This window comes from Bufo bufo, chromosome 3 (assembly GCF_905171765.1).
Source record: "Bufo bufo chromosome 3, aBufBuf1.1, whole genome shotgun sequence".
NCBI classification, from domain to species: domain Eukaryota; kingdom Metazoa; phylum Chordata; class Amphibia; order Anura; family Bufonidae; genus Bufo; species Bufo bufo.
The window spans coordinates 340,369,309-340,391,430 of NC_053391.1; the positions used below are offsets into that span (position 1 = coordinate 340,369,309).

At 44.0% G+C, this 22,122-nt stretch overlaps 1 protein-coding gene across 1 annotated transcript in view; it reads left to right on the plus strand.

Moving 5' to 3' along the window:
* GNL2 (G protein nucleolar 2) overlaps window positions 1-22,122 on the plus strand; it is a 78,827-nt gene that overhangs the window by 19,812 nt on the left and 36,893 nt on the right. The window contains exons 7-11 of the mRNA XM_040424434.1: window positions 2,615-2,773; window positions 4,551-4,664; window positions 6,733-6,861; window positions 12,796-12,900; window positions 14,728-14,886. Of these exons, the coding sequence (XP_040280368.1) occupies window positions 2,615-2,773; window positions 4,551-4,664; window positions 6,733-6,861; window positions 12,796-12,900; window positions 14,728-14,886 (666 nt within the window). The remainder of the gene's footprint in view (window positions 1-2,614; window positions 2,774-4,550; window positions 4,665-6,732; window positions 6,862-12,795; window positions 12,901-14,727; window positions 14,887-22,122) is intronic.

Below are 22,122 nucleotides of genomic sequence, written 5' to 3' on the forward strand. Positions count from 1 at the left end.
ATAAAGAAAGGAAAAAATAAAAAAGAAATCCAAGGAGGATTGCAAGCTAGAGTACTTGACAAAAACAAACTTTGTAGTGGAAAGTAGCTTATGGCACAACCTCCTTAACCCCTTCAATCACCGTGACGTACTGATGCGTCACGGTGGTTGAGGAAATAAATGGAGCAGGCGCTGTCATGTAAAAACCTTGGTGGAATTGTGTCTTTGTTTTTTGTTAACCCCACAAAGATCCCCCCCCCCCCCCATTTTCCAATAACAAATGTGGTAAATTAAATGGTGCCCTTAAAGACAACTTATCCCGCAAACAATAAGCCTCCATATGGCTATATGTATAGAAAATTTAAAAAAGTTATGGATATTGGAACTTGAGGAAAAAATGAAAATTGAAAAACAAAATTGGTCTGGTTTTGCTGCATTTGTTCTTGGGGTTTCTCGAGTTTTTATAGGTTAGAAAATACTACTGTAGTAATAGGAAAATGAGCGAGCACTCATACACTTGGCAACCAGATTGACATGTGCAGAAAATATTTATTAAATCCCCATAAAATACAAGTAATAAAATTTATAAGAACAATGTAGCAATAATATACAACATTACAGTCACATATATTGTGGTAGTTATGATAGATACTATATTAGATAAAAATATATTCGATAGAAATATTCGATAAATTCAATGTTGAAATATTCGATACCACTCAATAGTGTCGATAAATTCAATAATATATATCACACCAAAAAACTTGGTATATGCTGTTATTTGGGAAGAGGGGGTATTATCTTCTAGCGCTCTATCCCAATTTGGGAAACTGAATGTCACTGAAAATGTTGTAGGTGTATTCACTGGGAGCGCAATATGTTCATAAAGTGTCCACAGGAATCCTGATAATATGAAAAGTCTCTTATAGCTGATCCTTTTAAGCTCGATATGAGCTTTGGATTGGAGAAAACTTTAAATCGATGTTTGGCTTACCGTCTAGCGTCTGCTGTCTCCCTATTGCTTCAATGGAGCTTTAAATATTTGCCGGCCTATTCAGTCGCTCCATACAGCAAGCTGGTTTAAATTTCGCGGGAGTTCCAAAGATCGCGGGAGTTGCCACTCTGTTCCGCAATTTCCTTTGGTGCAGCTTTCAACGATAAGAATAGTTAATCCTTTACTGTAGAGATTTTCTTCTGTATGGCCATACAGTATTATCGGAGGCTTTTCAATGCAGGTACATCACTTGTTTAGAAAATACTACTGCCAGATGTTTACTTGAGGTCAATAGATTAATCTAAAAAACAGTACATACTGAAATTTTGATTTGTAGCTTTTTGGGTTCAGCAGCATATTTTTCAAAGCACAGCATGCTCTGGGTGAATTTTAATTTTTTTTTTTCTGGCATGGTTTCCTCATAAGCTGTTTATGACTTGAAAAACAACAATAGAAAGCATTTTTAGGATGTGATGAAATAAAAACCTACAAAAAAATACTATGAAATGTGTGTGAAATTTTAAAAATCCCGAAAAACAAGTGTGTTGAAGGGAGGCCTAAAGTTTTTTTTCCAGCTAACATTTCCTTGCTGCTCCCTGCCCCAGCGATGACATTGACACGTGACCACTGCAGCCACTCTCTGGTTGTAGTGGCGATGTTTTGGCATCACTGAGGTCACTGCTCCGAAATAGTGATCCGCTCACGTGACATCTTTGAAGCTGTGTGAACTAAAGGCAGGCTTACGTTTTTGCAGTGTACAGCTGATTGTCGGGAAGGAAGCGCTCGTTCATCGGGTGTTCAGTGGCACATTTAGTCCGGCAGATTGTCGGGATCACGGAACGCTCGTTTCCAATAATCTGCTCCAGAATATTGGTAAATCCACCTTAAGGAAGTGTTGCCACAGGAGCAGCAGGGTTTGGTAGGGTGGGTAATAATCTCATTGTCTGCTGTGAGAGAAATCATGGGTTTGCAATTGACACATACATACTTTTTTTTGTTTTCTTACAATGGTATTCTGATTTTGGTGGGAACCTTTACTTTAGGATGTCAAGCAGTCATGGGCTTTGCATCTTACTCTACCTTTTGCGTATACCTTCAATTTCATACAAAGGCACATATTTATTTTTTTTCTTGAATTTAGTAAAAATCTGACTGAAAAATATGTGACCTGTTCCATTACAATCTGCTGTGTTGCTGCTAGGGGACAATTTCTACCACATACTAAATTCGGTAGGGCTTGGGTACTATGGTCCTGGAGGTGCAGAGGACAGGTTGCTGCCTTACGTCCCCTTGCACATGTCTCTGCCATAACTCAGTTGAATAGAAAATGTTGGTTTGCAGTCAGTAGGAAGTAAGGGAGCTGAAGTTGCTAGGAAAGCTCAAGTCAAATTACAGTCCTACCTGCTCACTAACCAGTGCTTTGGGCTGTGGGTAGAATTGTTCCACAGATTTGATTCTAATAGATTATCGCACCAATTTGTTGTTTTAAATAAAATTGCCATACACAAGATTTAAATCCGCCAGAATGGTACGAATGAGCCCACGGACGACTATCTGAAATGTATGGCCAGCCCAAGTCTGTCAGAGTTGTATCCTCTCAATAAATCGTATACTGAATTGTAGTTTTATGTTTTCTTATAGGTTATTGATTCTTCAGATGTTGTAATACAAGTTCTGGATGCCAGAGATCCCATGGGAACCCGTTCCCCACACATTGAGGCATACCTAAAAAAGGAGAAACCTTGGAAGCATCTTCTGTTTGTTCTTAATAAGTGTGATCTGGTTCCTACTTGGGCAACGGTAAGATGTCCTTGTGCGGCTTCGCTCGCACCCCTTTGTTATAGCATTTGAATTCTACCTCTAGTACAGAATTACTAGTTCATGGCGGATGTGTCTCTGCCAAACTTTTTATGATTAAATAATGTCTATAGTGGTCCAAAGACATTTTTTTATCCATAGTTGGAATTTGTATTCTCTCCTGCTTGTGGATGTAAGGCTACTTTCACACACTCTTTTGGTGCGGATCCGTCTGGTATCTGCGCAGACAGAGCCGAACCGATAATGTAAACGCTTGTATCCGCTCAGAACGGATCCGTTTGCATTATTCATAAAAATAAAAAAAGTCAAAGTCAAAATGGATCCGTCCTGACTTACATTGAAAGTCAATGGAGGACGGATCCGTTTTCAGTTGCACCATATTGTGTCAGTGAAAAACGGATCCGTCCCCATTGACTTACATTGTAAGTCAGGACGGATCTGTTTGGCTCCGCATAGTCAGACGGTCACCAAAACGCTGCAAGCTGCGTTTTAGTGACCGTCTAAACGCAACGGAGACCAAATGCAGCGGGGCTGAACTGATCCGTTTTGGGCCGCTTGTGAGAGCCCTGAAACAGATCTCGCAAGCGGACCCAGAAACGCCAGTGTGAAAGTAGCCTGTAATTCAGCGGGATGTAAGAATAGCCCAGACCTGGATCGTCTCTATTGTGTAAACGCTGATGACACAAATTGCCTCCAAAGGAAATGGTTTTAGAAATCTATTACCAGTTCAGCAATTAACCTGACCATTACACGTCAGATGTTCGTTGGTGGAACCTCCTGACTTTAGCTGGACTGTGTATGGGGCCCTCCCGACTGTAGCCCAGAGCAGATGCTAGAGGTGTCCTGCAACAGATTATTACCCTTTCCCCATTGATAACACATACATTCTCGGCTGAGCCACGCGTGCATGTGTTTGTGTGGTACTTGGGAGAGACAAGCTGTCAGGCGAACGACTCCGATCTCATGTGTATGGCAAGACCTTATGCCTCGTTTGCACTGTTGAATTGTCAGGCAGATTATGAAGAACGAGTGTTCCCAATAATCTGCCACTTGTGGTGCAGCAGATCACCCAATGAAGTGATTGCAGACACCTCAGTCCTTATTTCTGGGGGGCAGATCATGCAGCAGTAGCCATCACTCATCCTTATACTGTGAAGGTGATCACTGCATGTAAATGCAACTCTTCACCTCCACTGAAGAGTAGGCGATTGTTAGGAAGGAACGCTTCTGGAAGCTTCTTAAATCTTTCCACTGGCTACATTGTAACAATGTATTTGCATTGTTTTGCTTCCTACATCTCACTATATGGTTTTTCTGAACCTCTGGAGTTCAGGTTTTTATTGCAGAAGGGCTGTCAGCAGATGTGTTTTGTATTATTCTAAAGTAATTGGATTACACAAAGATCGCAGCGCTGCTCTGAGCGATCCCTGAATTCATTACGGGTAATATTGCGCTGTAGCGTGGTCACAGATTTCAGAAACCGCAAATTAAACCTTTATTAAAGAGCTGCACTTTATAGAGATTTCTTAATTGGCTGTTAGATCCTGCAGGACAGGAAATAAGTGGAAAATGAATCTTTGAAGCAAATTTCTGCCGTTCCGGAACTAAAGTTGTATACGCTTGTTTTTCTGACACTTTCTTGTAATCTATTTATGTACTGTTCAAAAATGTATGGCTCTGACTTCAATACATTCAGAAAATGTAGACCAGATGTCCCAAGTGGTTCTTGCCATTCTGAGCATAAACTTTTGTGTTTCAGAAACGCTGGGTGGCTCGCTTATCTGCAGATTATCCAACACTGGCCTTTCACTCCAGCCTCACCAATCCATTTGGCAAAGGAGCTTTCATCCAACTTCTCAGGCAGTTCAGCAAGGTAATTGTGGCCGAATTTGGCTTCACAGAACGGTGAAAATTCCAAGGAAATACGGTTGTTGTGGTCGCAGCTTATTGCATTTTAGCTTTTATTTTGGAGTACGTTTTAAAAGCTTTAGCCATTTTTTTCAACTAGGTGTTACTTTTCATTAAGTTTGACACATTTACAGGAGCCATTTATAAAATTATTAAATATCTCTATTTTTCCTCTAATAATATCATTATTCTTATTAATATCTTTACATTATTGTTTTGAGTTTTTTCAATTAAAGTTTTGCATTTATATAATGCTAAAATAGTGCAAACAGGAAGTCATGAAGCAGTCGTCAAACTAAAACAAAATGGAGACCATCATTTGATTCAACAAGTGGAGGTTTTATAGAATCCTTAAATCGTGGGCGGGGAACCTCCGGCCCATGGGATCATCTCATGTAGCCCAATGCCTGAGCACATAGTGAAAATGCAAATGACTGCTTCCTTTATGGAAGCGGTCATTAGCATGTAGGAGACACGGGAAGATGAACAGCGCTGCACTGGTTGTACTCGCCCCTCCCTAGTCTTCTTCCGGCCCCGCTCTGTTTCCTGACACGTACATTGTCAGGAAACATGTAATGCACGTAGATGCACAATATGACCTCATGGTGTGCGTTGTCATGTCACAGTACAGCGCGGCGGCAAGAAAACCAGGAAGGGTAAGTAAATCTGCCAAGTGGCAGCTCCCTTTGGAGCTGGAGAGGTAAGTTTATTTATTTTAAATGTTTGATCTGAGGCTAGAGGAGGGTGGGCATGGTCTTATGGGAGTCTTATCTGAGGCTGGGGGGGTCTGATGGGGCTTATCTGAAGCTAGGGAGGGTCTGATCTGAGGCCAAAAGGTCTGATGTAGGCTGGGGGGTCTAATAGGAGGCTGATGTAGGTGGGGGGGCAGATCTGAGACTAAGAAAGGGACAAAGGTAGGGACAATTGCGAAGGAAGAGGCAGTGGCAGAATGAAAGCTGGGTGAACCCCTCTCTGGACCCCCCTGGGTTTAGCTTGGCTTCCATTAATGCCGAATAAAGAACTAAATACATAGCATTCTGAACTCAAAAATTAGACTGCTATGTTTGGTCAAAATGGCGCCTGTACTATATAAAAAAAATATATATATATATATATATATATATATATATATATATATATATATATATATATATATATATATATATATATATTTTGCAGGCACTTTTTTGTGCTGCAAGAATACAGCGCTCTGGATTTTTTATTTCTTTTATTGAACCACAATTTATGTAACTTACCCCTAAGTCAGTTATATATTTGACCAAATATAGCAGTCAAATTTTTGAGTTGAGAATTTTGTATGGCCCGTGAATGATGTTACAAATATCCATATGGCCCTCCCCAGCAAAAAGGTTCCCTGCCCCTGCCTTAGATGGTCAGACATGGCAACAGCATCTCTAAACTGAGGTAATAGAGGGAAGGAAGTCTATCCACAGGGTGCAGACACTCAAATGTGTCTTGACAGTCTTCCAAGATAAATGTCAGTTCTTTATCATGTACTGGTTGAGTTGACTCATGACCTCCAAGAAATGTAGTTTTCCTTCCAAGCATAAGCTTGGTGGCAAGGAAGATGGAGATTTGGTTCTTTGAGTCTGGAGATTCATTTCTGTTTTCTTGTTTAAAGGGGCTTCCCATGGTTAATTCCAGATATTGTAGCCCTTAAGTGAGTAGGTGCGATACTTCAGATTAGAGTCAGACCCCTATATTTTTCTAAGATTATTTAGGGGTTTGAAGGGGTCTCTGCAGTCATTGGAAGAAGTAGTCCTAGTGGTCTAAGCTGGATAATCTACCCCATTCCCAGCCTCTTTGCACAAGGACGTGCCTCCAATTCTGCATAAACATAAGATGAACGCAGTGGGACCATATTGTACCGGAGTCTTTCTTTACATAACTAAGGTTGCGTATAATAAGGATTTCAGTTATAAATGTGAACACGTGCTGTTCTTATATTGGTATTCTCCATTCTGTTCTTTGTAAAAAAATGTCTCTGAAATAACTTTACTTGCATTTAACAGCTGCACACTGACAAAAAGCAAATTAGCGTGGGATTTATCGGATATCCAAATGTGGGCAAGAGCTCTGTGATTAATACCCTGCGTTCCAAGAAAGTCTGTAATGTTGCCCCAATAGCTGGTGAAACAAAGGTAAGCGAATACAAGTACATAAAGTCCAAACTATCCCCACCCTTGCCTTCTGCCTTTCTTCTTACATGTGAAACATAATTAAAGGGGTTTTCCCGAGAATAGGAAACTTTTTTTAGGTGGTCGAGAAAGGAGCAAATGTTAAAACTCGCCTGTCAGGGGTGCTCTGGGTCCAGTGCCGAGCTCACCTCTCCACTGCTTCTGGTGCCCGCTGGCTGAATTGTCTACACGCATGTCACTACTGCTAACTAATCTGAATGATCTTTATATTGTTTGTGGTAATCATTGTCCGCCTCAAATCTAGATCTGTAACCTTATGGCCCAACTAGCGATGAGCGAATCGACTTTGGATGAATCATCCGAAGTCGATTCGCATAAAACTTTGTTAAAGGGCTTCTGTCACCCCACTAAACTTTTTTTTTTTTTTTTTTTTTTTTTGGGTACTTATAATCCCTATACTGCGATTTTGTCCATACATAATGTGATTAATCATTTTAGTTCAGTAGATTCTGCTAAAAACGTACTTTTATAATATGTAAATTACCTGTCTACCAGCAAGTAGGGCGGCTACTTGCTGGTAGCAGCCGCATCCTCCTATCATAATGACGCCCCCTCCGCATGTTGATTGACAGGGCCAGCGAACGGGATCTTTCTCTGCTGGCCCTGTTTGCATTCAAAATCTGGCGCCTGCGCCGTACCTGTCTTCAGTCGGTGCAGCCGCACTGAGAGGAGGACGCTCGCTCGGCCGCTCCATCCTCAATGCGCCTGCGTCGGGTGTAGATGTGACGTCATCGTCGCATTGAGGATGGAGCGGCCGAGCGAGCGTCCGCCTCTGTGTGCTTGCGCCGATTGAATACAGTTACGGTGCAGGCGCGAGATCTTGATAGCAGACAGGGCCAGCCAGAGAAAGATCCCGTTTGCTGGCCCTGTCAATCAACATGCGGAGGGGGCGTCATTATGATAGGAGGATGCGGCTGCTACCAGCAAGTAGCCGCCCTACTTGCTTGTAGACAGGTAATTTACATATTATAAAAGTACGTTTTTAGCAGAATCTACTGAACCAAAATGATTAATCACATTATGTATGGACAAATCGCAGTATAGGGATTATAAGTACACAAAAAAAAAAAAAGTTTAGTGGGGTCACAGAAGCCCTTTAATATACTGTACGGAGCAGGAGCTCCGTACAGTATTAGAATGTACCTTGGAACCGAACCAGAGTTCGGGATTTTTAAAAAAAAATAATTTTTTTTTTTTTTTTTTTTTTTTTTTTTTTATACAGTACTAATTAATTTATGAAGTTATAACCCGAATTCTCGCAAGACTTCGCGAAGCAATAACTTCCGCTCATCGGAGCCAATACATTCTAATACTGTATGAGCTCCTGCTCCTTTCAGTATTGGAACTAAACTTTATGCGAATCTACTTCAGATGTTTCATCCGAAGTCGTTTCACTTATCCCTAGTCACAACGTATAAAATTCTCCTTTTTAAACTGGAACTACACATGCAGGTTTTAGTGAAGGTTTTTTTTTTTTTCCAAACACAAGTAGATACAAAATAGTTCTCATCGAGCTTTCCTTTATATGAGCCCTTCCTTCTGGATCCTCTCCTGGCCTTAGTCCAAAGAACTGCATGTGTGATTCCAGCCAAACACATTTTTGAAAACATAATGGGAATAACAGGCAGCTGGTGGAACTAGGTACATCATAAATTTGATTGCAAAGGTCCAGAATATTATTTCATTCTTTTTCACTTTACATGCAAAGAAAAATACATTGAGAGTTGTAGCTAATGCTTCAGATCACTGGTGGAACATGTTGAGCTAACGCTTGTCTTCTGTTCTATTTGCGCTGGTGATGGAATAGAATTCCAGTTGGGCTCGGACTCCATAAATTGGGACTATATGCTGATGATGAAAAGTTAACTCTTAACCCGTAGGATACCAGCGCCATACATGTACGGCGCAGAAATGTGGGACAGAAATCCCTGCGCCGAACATGCACGGCAGGCTGATCGGGCGGGTGCAGGAGCTGCGCCCGCTCTATCAGCGGCATCGGTCCGACAGTCACGGATAGTCGGACCGCTGCTGTATGCGCTGGCATCGTTGAAAACACTGATGCCGGCGCATTAACCCTCGCACTGCTGCTGTCAGCGCTGATCGTGGCTCGTGCGGGATCCTGCCATGTCCAGGGTGGCCATCGTTGCTGTGACGGGGACCCGATGGCATGTAATGCAGCCAGACAGACCCCCTGGATCTCACACGCAGGAAGCTGTAAGGGCTCTTTCACACGAACTATACGGATTAGGTTCGGATACTTTAAGGGTGCGTTCAGGGAAACTCGCACCATTTTGCAAGCAAGTTCAGTCAGTTTTGTCTGCGATTGCATTCAGTTTTTTCCGCGCGGGTGCAATGCGTTTTGATGCGTTTTTCACGCGCGTGATAAAAAAAATGAAGGTTTACAAACAACATCTCTTAGCAACCATCAGTGAAAAATGCATTGCACCTGCACTTGCTTGCGGATGCAATGCGTTTTTTACGCAGCCCAGTTCACTTCTATTGGGCCAGGGCTGCGTGAAAAACGCAGAATATAGAACATGCTGTGATTTTCACGCAATGCATAAGTGATGCGTGAAAAACAACACATGTACACAGACCCATTGAAATGAATGGGTCAGGATTCAGTGCGGGTGCTATGCGTTCACGTCACTCATTGCACCCGCGTGGAAAACTCGCTCGTGTGAAAGGGGCCTAAGTGTATTATATTCAGTAATACACTTACAGCCAATGCTTTACAATACAGAAGTATTGTAAAGGGGATCAGACCCCCAAAAGTTGAAGTCCCAGAGTGGGACAAAAAAATAAAGTGAAAAAAGAAGCAAAAAATAATAATGTTTTACAAGCATCATTTTCCCAAATTAAAGAAAAAAATTGTAAAAAAAATAGGAGGAAAAAAGAAAAGTAGACATTTGGGTATCGTCCGGCTCTATAAAAATATCACATGACCTAACCCCCTCAGATGAACACCATCAAAAAATAAAAACTGCTAATAAAAATACATTACTTAAAGTGCAACACCAAGCGATCAAAAAGGCCTATGCCCCACAAAATAGTACCAATCTAACAGTCTCCTCATCCAACAAAAAATGAGCCCCTACCTAAGACAATCGCCCAAAAAATAAAAAAAAACTATGGCTCTCAGACTATGGAGACACTAAAACATGATTTTTTTTTTTGTTTCAAAAAATGCTTTTATTGTGTTAATTGTAAAAGAATAAAATTAAAAAAAGGAGACCTATTAAGTATCGACCCGTCCATAACAACTTGCGCTAAAAAAATACCACATGACCTAACCCCTCAGGTGAACACCGTAAAAGTGTCAAAAAAGCAGATTTTTTTGTCACCTTACATCACAAAAAGTGTAATGGCAAGCGATCAAAAAGTCATATGCACTCCAAAGTAGTGCCAATCAAACTGTCATCTCATTCCGCAAGTATGAGCCCCTACCTAAGACAGTCGCCCAAAAAATAAAATCAAATATGGCCGACTATGGAGACACTAAAACATGATTTGTTTTTAAAAAAAAATTGTTTCCAAAATATTATTGTGTAAAACTTAAATAAATTAAAAAAGTATACATATTGGGTATTGCCATGTCCGTAAGAACCTGCTGTATAAAAATATCACATGACCTAACCCCTCAGGTGAACACCTTACATCACAAAAAGTGTAATACCATGCAATCAGAAAGTTATATGTACCCTAAAATAGTACCAACAAAACTGCCACCTTATCCCATAGTTTCCAAAATGGGGTCATTTTTTTTTGCAGTTTCTACTCTAGGGGTCCATCAGGGGGTCTTCAAATGTGACATGGCAACTTAAAATTATCCCAGTGAAATCTGCCCTTCAAAAACCACACTGCGCTCCTTTCCTTCTGCGCAATACCGTGTGCCTGTACAGCAGTTTACGACCACATATGGGGTGTTTCTGTAAGCTACAGAATCGGGGCCATAAATAATGAGTTTTGTTTGGCTTTGCGGGGAAAAAAAGATTAAATTGGAAAATCTGCCAAAAAAGTGAAATTCTGAAATTTCATCTCCTTTTTCCTTTTAATTCTTGTGGAACACCTAAAGGGTTAACAAAGTTTGTAAAATCAGTTTTGAATACCTTGAGGGGTGTAGTTTCTAAACTGGGGTCATTTTTGGGTGGTTTCTATTATGTATGCCTCACAAAGTGACTTCCGACCTGAACTGGTCCTTTTTAAAAAGTGGGTTTTGGAAATTGTCTGAAAATCTTTAAGATTTGCTTCTAAACTTCTAAGCCTTGTAACATCCCCAAAAAATAAAATGACATTCACAAAATGATCCAAACATGAAGTAGACATATGGGGAGAGTAAAGTAATAACTATTTTATAAGTTATCACTATCTGTTTTAAAAGCAGAGAAATTGAAATTTGCTAATTTTTCCAAGTTTTTTGTAAATTGGATATTTTTCTTTATAAATAAAAATGAAATATTTTGACTTTATTTTACCTACTGTCATGAAGTACAATATGTGACGAGAAAACAATCTTTGGCTTGGATTAGTAAGTGTTCCAAAGTTATTTCCACATAAAGTGACACATGTGAAAAGTGGCCCGGTAGTAAAGGGGTTAAAGACCCCATCTCTTCCCTAAGGAGCAAAAAATTAATAAAGTTTATACAAGCCTCAAAATGGTATCAATTAAAACTACAGATCTTCCCGACAAAAAATGAGCCCCAACACAGCTCTGTAGATGTTACCATAAAGTTATGGGGGTCAGACTATGGTGATGAAAAGAATAGTTTTTTTTCCCAATGTTTTTATTTTTTTAGTATCAAAACACATGAAAAACTATATAAATGTGGTACCAGAGCTAGACTGAAACAGCTGATCTGTGGGGGTGCAGGGTGTCAAATGCTGACAATCAGATATTCTGAGTATAGTCCTTCAGTAACAAAATCCTGGAATACGGCTCTAAGACTCCGTTACTGAGACCATACCACTGTGAATATGTGCAGTTGGCACAAAGCTTGCTGGACAGACCCTAAAAGGGAGGTCCATAGATCTCCAGTAGTACTACTACGAAGCAAAATCCATGAATGAAGCGGATCTCAGAAGAAAAGCTGGTCTTATTACAGACAGATGGCTTCATAACTCATCTGTTTTTTTTTCTTTACTTCATTACCACAAATAAGTCCCAGTTCTGAGAACGGATGCCTGAGGGTGACATTGACCTCCTATCCATGTCATTCTACAGATTACTCATTCTTATGACAGAACAAAGTGTTACAGGCCCTGTGCTGGGTGACATGCTCCTGTTACCCTGCGGGGCTGAACAGCATATTGAAGGCAGAGCGTTGACATGGCCCAATGTGGGACCATAACAACAGGTCAATCGGCCTGTTAAAGCTTTACTTGTTCAAACGCAAACTGCGTGAAGTCAAACAATTACCACAACCCTCGTTCAAAGATGTGCTTCTAACAAGCAATTGTTTTTCAGCTGCCTAGAAGATCCGATCATCTCTTGCTGGTTTTCAGCTGATTTTTGTGGGGCTTGTAGACAGGCCAATGAATGGCTGAAGAAACTTTCCATTCTTCTGGATTCATCCTTGTAAAAGGGCCTTTACTCAGCCCGGGTACATAAATATTGGAAAGCATGGCATTCATAGAGTCCATAATTGCTAAATCATCAATTCCACTTATTTGGGACTTTGTCTCTCGTTTTCTGCCCATAATGGGGTCAGTCATGCTTGTGTACTTTTAAAGTCTAAAATGGACTTCAAATATGTTTGTTCATTACAATTTAGTCGGTCTTTATTGTAAGACTGGTGACTGTAACCAAAATACAAATGCTATAGTAATTGTTATATGGGAACTGTAGTAGTTTACACTCTATGTTCTTTTTTCCCTCAGGTTTGGCAGTATATCACACTGATGAGACGAATATTTCTTATAGATTGCCCTGGTGTTGTTTATCCATCTGGGGATTCTGAAACGGACATCGTTTTGAAGGGAGTGGTGAGTATGGACTGAAATGGTTGTCTATAGTGCATTTAGCAGAGATCCATGGGGACATGGAAAGAACTGCGGACCTGTTATATAGGCTCGGAAATGAGAACATTGGCTCAAGCATGCTGGCATAGCTACTGCCAGTGGGTCTTCTCTCGTGAAAAAAACTCCTTTGCACCCAGGCTGACTGTTTCAAGACTTCCCTTTAGGCTGAATGCACACGGCCGTGTTCTGCGGCCGAGAGCGGTCCGTGGTAACTTGACCGGGATTCCTGCTGACAGCAGGAGCGCACGGCGTCATTGGTTGCTATGACGCTGTGCACTCCATGCCGCCGCTGCTGTACAGTAATACACTCGTATAGATCATGAAGCGCACGGCGTCATAGCAACCAATGACGCCGTGCGCTCCTGCTGTCAGCAGGAATCCTGGCCGGGTTACCACGGACCGCTCTCGGCCGCAGAACACGGCCGTGTGCATTCGGCCTTAGGCTCAGTGTTTACTGTGCTTGAGCCTTCTGTTGGAGGTATACATCAGGATTTCTGGAGCAATCCTCTGATGAAAGGCTGCGTAACGCACCAATGCCTAGACACTAGAGTCAAGTGACCTGCCCGATCCCCTGAGGATGCCGGTAGAGAGAATTGAAATGCGATGAAAGTGTGATCTATGTTAATATGCAAGAAGCTGGCCACTTTGTTGCTCTACTACTAATGTTAGTGGTGAGGCACAACAGTAACAGATTTATATAGATACAATAAGAGGCAGCAGGCAGTCGAATACTGAGTGTTAAAGGGTTTCTATCACTTCGTATGACATATTTAGGTGTCAGACACTAGCGATCCGCTAGTGTCTGCTCTGCCCAACCATCCTAATGTGATAGGTTTTGGGGCAGCCGTTTTGCTAAAATAACAACTTATATCTATATGCTAATGAGCCTCTAGGTGCTATGGGGGCGTCATTAGCACCTAGAGGCTCCGTCTACCTTCATAAACTGTCGCCGCCCAGCGCGTCCCTCCCGCCCGCCCATCTCCTGCTGAATGCGATCCTCTCCATGCGCGTCTCTGTTCTGCGCATGCGCAATGAATGTCTGACAGCTTCCCTGCTCAGACATCTCCACTGCGCCTGTTCCTCGGAGCACTATGATGTCATCGGCGCAGGCGCAGTGGAGATGTCTGAGCAGGGAGGCGGTCAGACATTCATTGCGCATGCGCAGAACAGAGACGCGCACTGAGAGGATCGCATTCAGCAGGAGATAGGCGGGCTGGAGGGACGCGCTGGGCGGCGACAGTTTATGAAGGTAGACGGAGCCTCTAGGTGCTAATGACGCCCCCATAGCACCTAGAGGCTCATTAGCATATAGATATAAGTTGTTATTTTAGCAAAACGGCTGCCCCAAAACCTATCACATTAGGATGGTTGGGCAGAGCAGACACTAGCGGATCGCTAGTGTCTGACACCTAAATATGTCATACGAAGTGATAGAAACCCTTTAATCAGTCTCACATTGTATGTTAGTTATAGTTTAAAGGAATATATAAATAAAAGTTATGTCTTAATCATTCAGCAAGTGTATTTCGACATCTGGTAGTCAGGTTACTAGGAGCAAGAAATGCTCAGATGCTCCACTGATACAGGCTAAATGTGTGAAGGGGAGCTTATGTCCGGGTTCATCTGTCAAACCAGACGACCCCTTGAACTTGTTGGGGGAGAAATTACGAGGTTTGACTAGTATAATTCCAGATTGTGGTATGTTTCCCCTAACAGCAAACCTTTTGAGATTTTGCCAGCCGCCTCGAATGGAAATTGACCATTTCTCTTTTCTTCACTGGACATTGTTAGGTACAAGTTGAAAAGATTAAAAGCCCCGAAGATCACATTGCTGCTGTCCTTGAGAGGGCGAAACCAGAGTACGTCAGTAAGACCTATAAGATAGATTCCTGGGAAAATGCTGAGGATTTCTTGGAGAAGCTTGCGTTTAAAACCGGAAAGCTGTTAAAGGTCAGTGAGCATGCCATATTCATTGTTTTTATTAGAATTGGATTTTCTTAATTATTTAGTTTGACTTTATACATGTATTACTCTAAAAAGCCCTCCTATTCGTATGATTGCTCGCATACTGCAGAACCTTACTTTATACATTACCGTATTTTTCGCCCCATAAGACGCTCCGGCCCATAAGACGCACCTGGGTTTTTGAGGAGGAAAATAAGAAAAAAAATATATATATTTTGAACCAAAAGATGTGCTTTTGGTGGGTTTGGAACTAATGGTGGTCTGTGTATGGCACTGTTATGGGGGCATCTGTGGATGGCACTGTTGTGGGGGCATCTGTGGATGATAGAGATAGATAGATATCTATCTATCTATCTATCTATCTATCTATCTATCTAATATAGCATCTTATCTAATGTGTCATCCACAGATCCCCCATAACAGTGTTCCTGTGTAGTGAATGGGGGCCGGCATCTGGTTCTGTAATGGCAGCGGGGCCCGGTGCAGTCACTGTATTCTACTACACCGGGCCCCGCTCACTGTAGTATAATCATATCTAACTTGTGGGTATTGTTGAACTATTCAAATCATCTTAAATCCAGCGCTTGTACTACTTACTTCGTAGCAGGCAGAAGGCCGGGCGGGCACTGGTAGCGTGACTCCCTACATCACGCACCTGCGCCGCCTGCTTCATTCATAAAATGGGCAGAGCAGGCGCGTGACGTAGTGAGTTACGCTGCCGCCCGCCCGGCCTCCTGACTGCCAAGTAGTTAGTAGTAAGTAGTACAGGCGCTGGATTTCAGATTATTTGAATAGTTTAACAATACCTACAGGTTAGATATGATTATACTACAGTGAGCGGGGCTCGGTGTAGTAGAATACAGTGATTGCATCGGGCCCCGCTGCCATTACAAAACCAGATGCTGGCCCCCAGCCCCTCCTCCCTCTCAGCCGATACACCCGACGGTCGCAGCAGTCGCCCCATAAGACGCACTGCTATTTTACCCCCACTTTGGGGGGGGGGGTGCGTCTTATAGAGCGACAAATACGGTATATGCCTTATGCACACGACTGTAGGCATTTTGCAGATCTATTGACTTCAAGAATAGGACATGTTCTATATTTTGTGGAAGGCACACAGAACTCATGAGGCCTTGACTTCACTTTTTGCTTGTTGCCCTTCTTGCCCCCTTCCCTAGCCTTCCTTATCCTTTCCTAAGGGCGCTTTCAGACGATCGAATGTCATGCTCAGGACGAGTGCTGAGCTGCGAGTCCAGAACTTCCAGCACTGCCGGGGTTGCATAGCATTATATGATTATTGACTCTATTTAATCCTTACAGTTCTGCAGTGTATTGGATAACATTGTCAGCATTATATTGATTTATGATGCTATGTAACCCTTAGGTCTGGAATGACCTGGATAATACCATGTGACCCTGGCAGTGCTGGGAGTTAAGTACGGGTGCTGCGCTGCGAGTCCAGAGTGACACTCGCTCGTCTGAAAGTGACCTTAGGAGATACTTATCTGATGGTAATTCTCTTGGTTTGTATCTTTTAATATGTAAACTTCTTCCAATAAAGATTTAATTGAAAAAGAAAATCTGTAATTATTTAGGAATGACATTTGCTAAAAGCTAATGACAACTCTATTATACTGATGTAAACGGTCAACATGAAATAATAGTTGAAAATTAAGAACTGGTGGCCTGTTTCCTTGACTCAATAATAAAACAGATCTTCTAAAGCCCCAATTAAGAGTCTTGAAATTACGCAAGAAATGTCCATGAGAAGAAAAGGGAAGAGCATAATTAATTTCTACATAAGGCTCCATTTATTATGGTTTGAATTGTGCAATCATGGTATAAACCTCACCCCGTCAATGCCCTGCAAAGTAAGGGTGGAATGGCACAGTCCATTTGCCAGAAGCATGTTAAAGGGGTTCTCTGGTAATGTTTTAAAATAGCAGTCAGCAACCTGTCCTAGAATGTGAGTAGGACTGCTCTACACTAAAGGATAATGATACGATCCTGTCTATGATATGCCATCATGGCTGAGCAGCCTGACAGGAAAACTCACCATTAGGCCTCATGCACATTCTTTCCATGTCCGTTCAGGTTTTTTTTGCAGATCCATTAAAATGGATTGTTCTGTATACGGTACGCAAAAAAAAAAAGAAGTTACTCAGTGTGCATTCCATTTCCGTATTTCCTTCCGCAAAAAAAAAAAACGTCTTCTTATTGTCCTCATTACGGACAAGGATAGTGCTGTTCTATTAAGGGCCAGCTGTTCAGTTCCGCAAAATACGGAATGCACACTGACTATCTGTATTTTTTGCGGATCCGTTTTCTGTGGACCACAAAATACATACGGTTGTGTGCATTAAGACCTTCTGTAGTAAGGTAAGTGCTGGAGCAGAGTGTGATCTGGCTCTCTCATCCCCTCAAGCAGCTCTCAAAGTGGAGGCAACCAGTCCTACTCACATTCTAGTACAGGTTGCTGGCGGTCATTTTGAATCATTCTCGGAGAACCCCTTTTAAATGTACACTCAGTGTCACACTATTCCAGCTCATGTACTGTACTATGACAGGAAACTGTCCTTAAAATGCTGTAAGCCTCCAGTTAGTGATGCGGTTACAACTGGCTTCTGCATTTGGGCAAGTGTTAAGGAACACCAATGCGGTCATTAATGATATGAGATTACCTGTGCAGAGGAGACATTGTGCCTTCTCTGCATGTCTGAGTATACAGATCACTGATAATAGGCTGTTTACTGTTTACATGTGCCCCCATAGTACCTCTTGGCATCCACCAACATTTGTCTACCTGGGTGATTATCACCCAAACGGCTGAATCTAGAGGGCATATGTAAAAAAAAATACTGTAAAACTGAAATATTATCTTTGTTCTCTGCACTGTAGTGACATTGTACATTACACAATTTGCCTCTTTTTGGCATCGCTGTGCTCAAGAGTATTAGAAGATTTATATTGGGGTGAAAGTATTATTCCTTGAATAAAATAAACATTAGGTTTTTGTATTCCTCCAGTTAATAACCATTTCTCCCCCATATTCATTGGGGGACCAAGGAACCGTGGTATAGCTATGTCCTCTAGGAGGCGTTGACACTAGTAAAAGCTGTTAGCTCCTCCCTTGGCAGCTATAGCCCCTCCAGCCTGGAGAGAGAGCTTCTGTTTTTTCTAGTGTCATTAGGAGGCAAGACCTCCCTGAAGAAGCTCCTGAAGATCTTTTATTTTAGTTTATTTTTTTCCTTCTCTTTCAGATGGGAAACAGCGGTCGCCTCGCCTCCCTGTTCTCCCGGGGGAGCACGCCAGCGTTGGTCCGCCACGCTGCCTCCTCCCCCACAAGAAGACAAGGTGGACCAGGGCAGCCTCGCTCCCCTGCATCCCGCCAGCTTGAAGGGTCACCCGTCCAAGTCCCTCTTCCAGCTTCCTGCCACTACGCTGCTGGTAGCTGAAGGGGTGAACCTGCTGGAGAAGAGGAAGGGTGAAGATGGCGGCTGGACAGATAAGTAGATGCCTGCTCCAGGCACCATGGTTGAGAATCAGCCTCCCTCAGATTCACCCTCCATAGCTTCTTGCTCAGGTGACCCCAGGTCACCCCCCTTCCCCCGGTGATTCAGTCTTTACAAAAGCGTCCCAGAGTAGACAATGTTTCTTCCTCTAACGCATCTCCCTCTCCACCACGTGTACGGTCTCTCAGGTTTTTTTTCTCCTGGGGACGTGCTGTCAGAAGGTGAGGTTGAGAATTCGGATTTGGATATGGATGCGGAGCAGCCTTCTAAGTTGGCCTCCACTGTGGATAGCCTCCATCCGCGACACCTTCCGCGTGCAAGACACCCCCCCCCCCCCCCTTCCTCCACTGACCAACAGGGGGTATCTTTCTTCCGTCCAAAACAGGCCTCAAAGGTGTTTCCTCGCCATAATGATTTTTCGGCGGTGGTTTCCCAGGCTTGGGATCACCCAGACATGCGTTCTTCCGCCCCAAAAAAACTAAGCAGTCCTCAGCCTGAAGGTGCGCCCCCGCCCAACAGGGTGGGGGGGGGGCCGCCTCCCTCTTCCAGGATGTCTGGCGGGCCCATGTCTCCGACGCTTGGGCACTCGAGATTGTATCCTCGGGATACGTGATCGAGTTTCTGTCTCTTCCTCCAGGGCGGCCGCCTTCTCCCAGGCTATTCAGTCTCTTCTGGATCGGGGAGTTATCTCTCCTGTTTCCCCATCAGAAAGGTTCAAGAGGTTCTATTCCAATCTTTGTGGTCCCCAAAAAGGAGGGCTCTGTGCGCCCTATCCTGGACCTCAAGCTCCTAAACCAGTTCCTCCTTCTCCAGCGGTTTCGGATGGAATCCCTTCGTTTCGTAATTACTTCTCTGGAGCAGGGGGAATTCCTTTCGGCTATAGATATCCAGGACGCCTACTTCCACGTTCCCATCGCACGGAGTCACCAGCGTTTCCTGAGGTTTGCGATAGACTATAATTACCAGTTTGTCGCCATGTCGTTTAGTCTGGCAACCGCACCTCGGGTCTTCACAAAGATCCTGGCCCCTCTTCTCGCCCTGCTCCGTTCCAGAGGCATCTTCCTTATGCCTTATCTGGAAGACATCCTCATCAAGGCCCCCTCCCTTGCTCAGGCATCAAACAGCGTACAGATCACGCTGGAAGCCCTGGCACGTTTCGGGTGGTTGGTCAACCCGTAGAAGTCATCTCTGACACCCTCCAGACAATTAGTCTCTGGGTATGCTTCTAGACACGGACGCGGCACGGATTCGCCTTCCTCCGGACAAGCGGCTGGCTTTACACCGTTCCGGGAGGGTTTTTCTCGACTGCAGACTTCATCCATTCGACTCTGCATGAGGACGTTGGAGAAGATGGTCGCCTGTTTCGAGGCGATTCCCTTTGCCCAGTTCCACTCTCGCACGTTCCAGAAAGCGATGCTGTCCTCCTGGGACAAATCTTCTGGGAGCCTGGACTATCCCATCCGCCTCTCCCCTCAGGTGAGGTCGTCCCTTCGTTGGTGGCTGTCGGCTCCAGTTTTGGGGAGGTTCTTCCTTCCGATCTCCTGGACGGCTGTTACCACCGACGCCAGTCTTCTGGGTTGGGGAGGGGTGTTCCCTCCCAGGACAGTCCAAGGCACATGGTCTCGGTCTGAGTCCAAGCTTCCGCTCAATGTCCTGGAGCTCGGGGCGATTCTTCTGTCCCTCCGGCCCTGGACTCTCCTCCTGAGGGGTCGCCACGGCGGTGGCGTACATCAACCACCATGGGGAATAACACGCAGCCTCGCGGTGATGCAGGAATCTGCCGAGATCTTGCGGTAGGCTGAGGCCCATGTACCGGCAATTTCAGCGATCTACATCCCGGGTGTGGAGAACTGGATTGCGGACTTCCTCAGCAGGACCACGATAGATCCAGGCGAGTGGTCCCTCCACCCGGAGGTATTCAAGGCGATCTGTCTCCGTTGGGGTCGTCCCGACTTGGACTAGATGGCCTCAAGGCTCAATCGGAAACTTCCCACCTTCGCGCCCTGATCTCCTCTTGGCAGGGATTCTACCTCCTTTGTGTTCTCCCCCCCCCTTCCCCCTCCTGCCCAGGGTTCTACGTACAATCGGGATGGAGGGCATTCCGACTATCCTTGTCCTCGTGGTACGCCGACCTCATTCTCCTTCTGGGAGAAGTTCCTTGGTCACTGCCACTCAGAGACGACCTGCTTTCGCAGGGGGTGGTCTTCCATCAGCATTTAAGGTCTCTTCGTTTGACGGCGTGGCCATTGAAACCGCCATTCTAGAGCGAAGAGGCTTTTCGGTGGATGTTATCCGCACTATGATTCAGGCTAGGAAGTCTGCTTCGTCCAGGATCTATTACAGGACCTGGAGGTCCTTCCTGGGTTTCTCTGAAAACTGAAACATTTCTCCTCTTCGTTTTTCTCTCCCCACGGTCCTGTCCTTTCTTAAATCGGGGTTGGACCTTGGTTTGGCCCTTAGCTCTTTGAAGGGTCATGTCTCGGCGCTTTCTAATTTTTTTCCAGCGCCTTCTGGCCCCCTCGAGCCTGTCAGGACCTTTTCTTCAGGGAGTGGTACATACTGTTCCTCCGTACCGTCCTCCTTTACCGCCTTGGGATCTGAATTTAGTCCTCTTGGCGCTCCAGGCTCCCCCCTTTGAGCCTCTGTGGGAGATTTCTCTGACTCCTGTCCTGGAAGGTGGTTTTCCTTGTAGCTATCGCCTCCATCAGACGGGTGTCTGAGTTGGCGGCGCTCTCTTGCAGAGAACCCTTCTTGGTTCTTCATAAGGATAAAGCGGTTCTCGGGCCCGTTCCTTCCTTCCTTCCTTCCTTCTGAAGGTAATCTCCGACTTCCATATCAACGAGGAAATTGTCCTTCCCTCACGGTGTCCCTCTCCTTCACACCCTAAGGAAAGGGAGTTGCACCATTTGGATGCTGTTAGAAGATCTATTTAGCAGCCTCCGCTCCCTTCCGCCGTACGGAGGGTCCTTGCAAGGGATTGGCGGCCTCCAAGGTGGCAATCGCATGCTGGATTCTGGCTGCAATTGCGCAGTCATACCGCGCCCGGGACAGGGTTCCGCCCTTAGGTGTCACAGCTCACTCCACCAGAGCGGTGGGCGCATCTTGGGCTCGGAGGTATCGTGCTTCGGCTGCACAGTTGTGTAAGGCGGCTACTTGGTCTTCCTTACATACCTTCATTACATTTTTAGTTTTTTCTTGGTTGGCTTGCTTCTGCTTGTACACAAACTGAAGCTCTCTCTCCAGGCTGGAGGGGGTATAGCTGCCAGGGGAAGAGCTAACAGCTTTTACTAGTGTCAACGCCTCCTAGAGGACATGGCTATACCACGGTTCCTGTGTCCCCCAGTAAGGAGCGAGAAAGAGATTTTACTGGTAAGTTATACAAAAATCTCCTTTTTCAAGACCTATAAAAAATGTCTTTGCCAATTTCAAATAAATAAGAAAGCCCTATTTGGACACTAAGAATTATAATTAAAAAAAATATTCTTAAAGGGGTTGTCTCACTTAAGGAAATGGCATTTATCATGTAGAGTAAGTTAATACAAGCCACTTACTAATGTATTGTTATTATCCATATTGCTTCCTTGGCTGGCTGGATTAATTTTTCCATCACGTTATACACTGCTCGTTTCTATGCTTACGACCGCCCTGCAACCATCAGCGGTGGTCATACTTGCACACTGTAGAAAAGAAGCACTGGCACATCCATGCT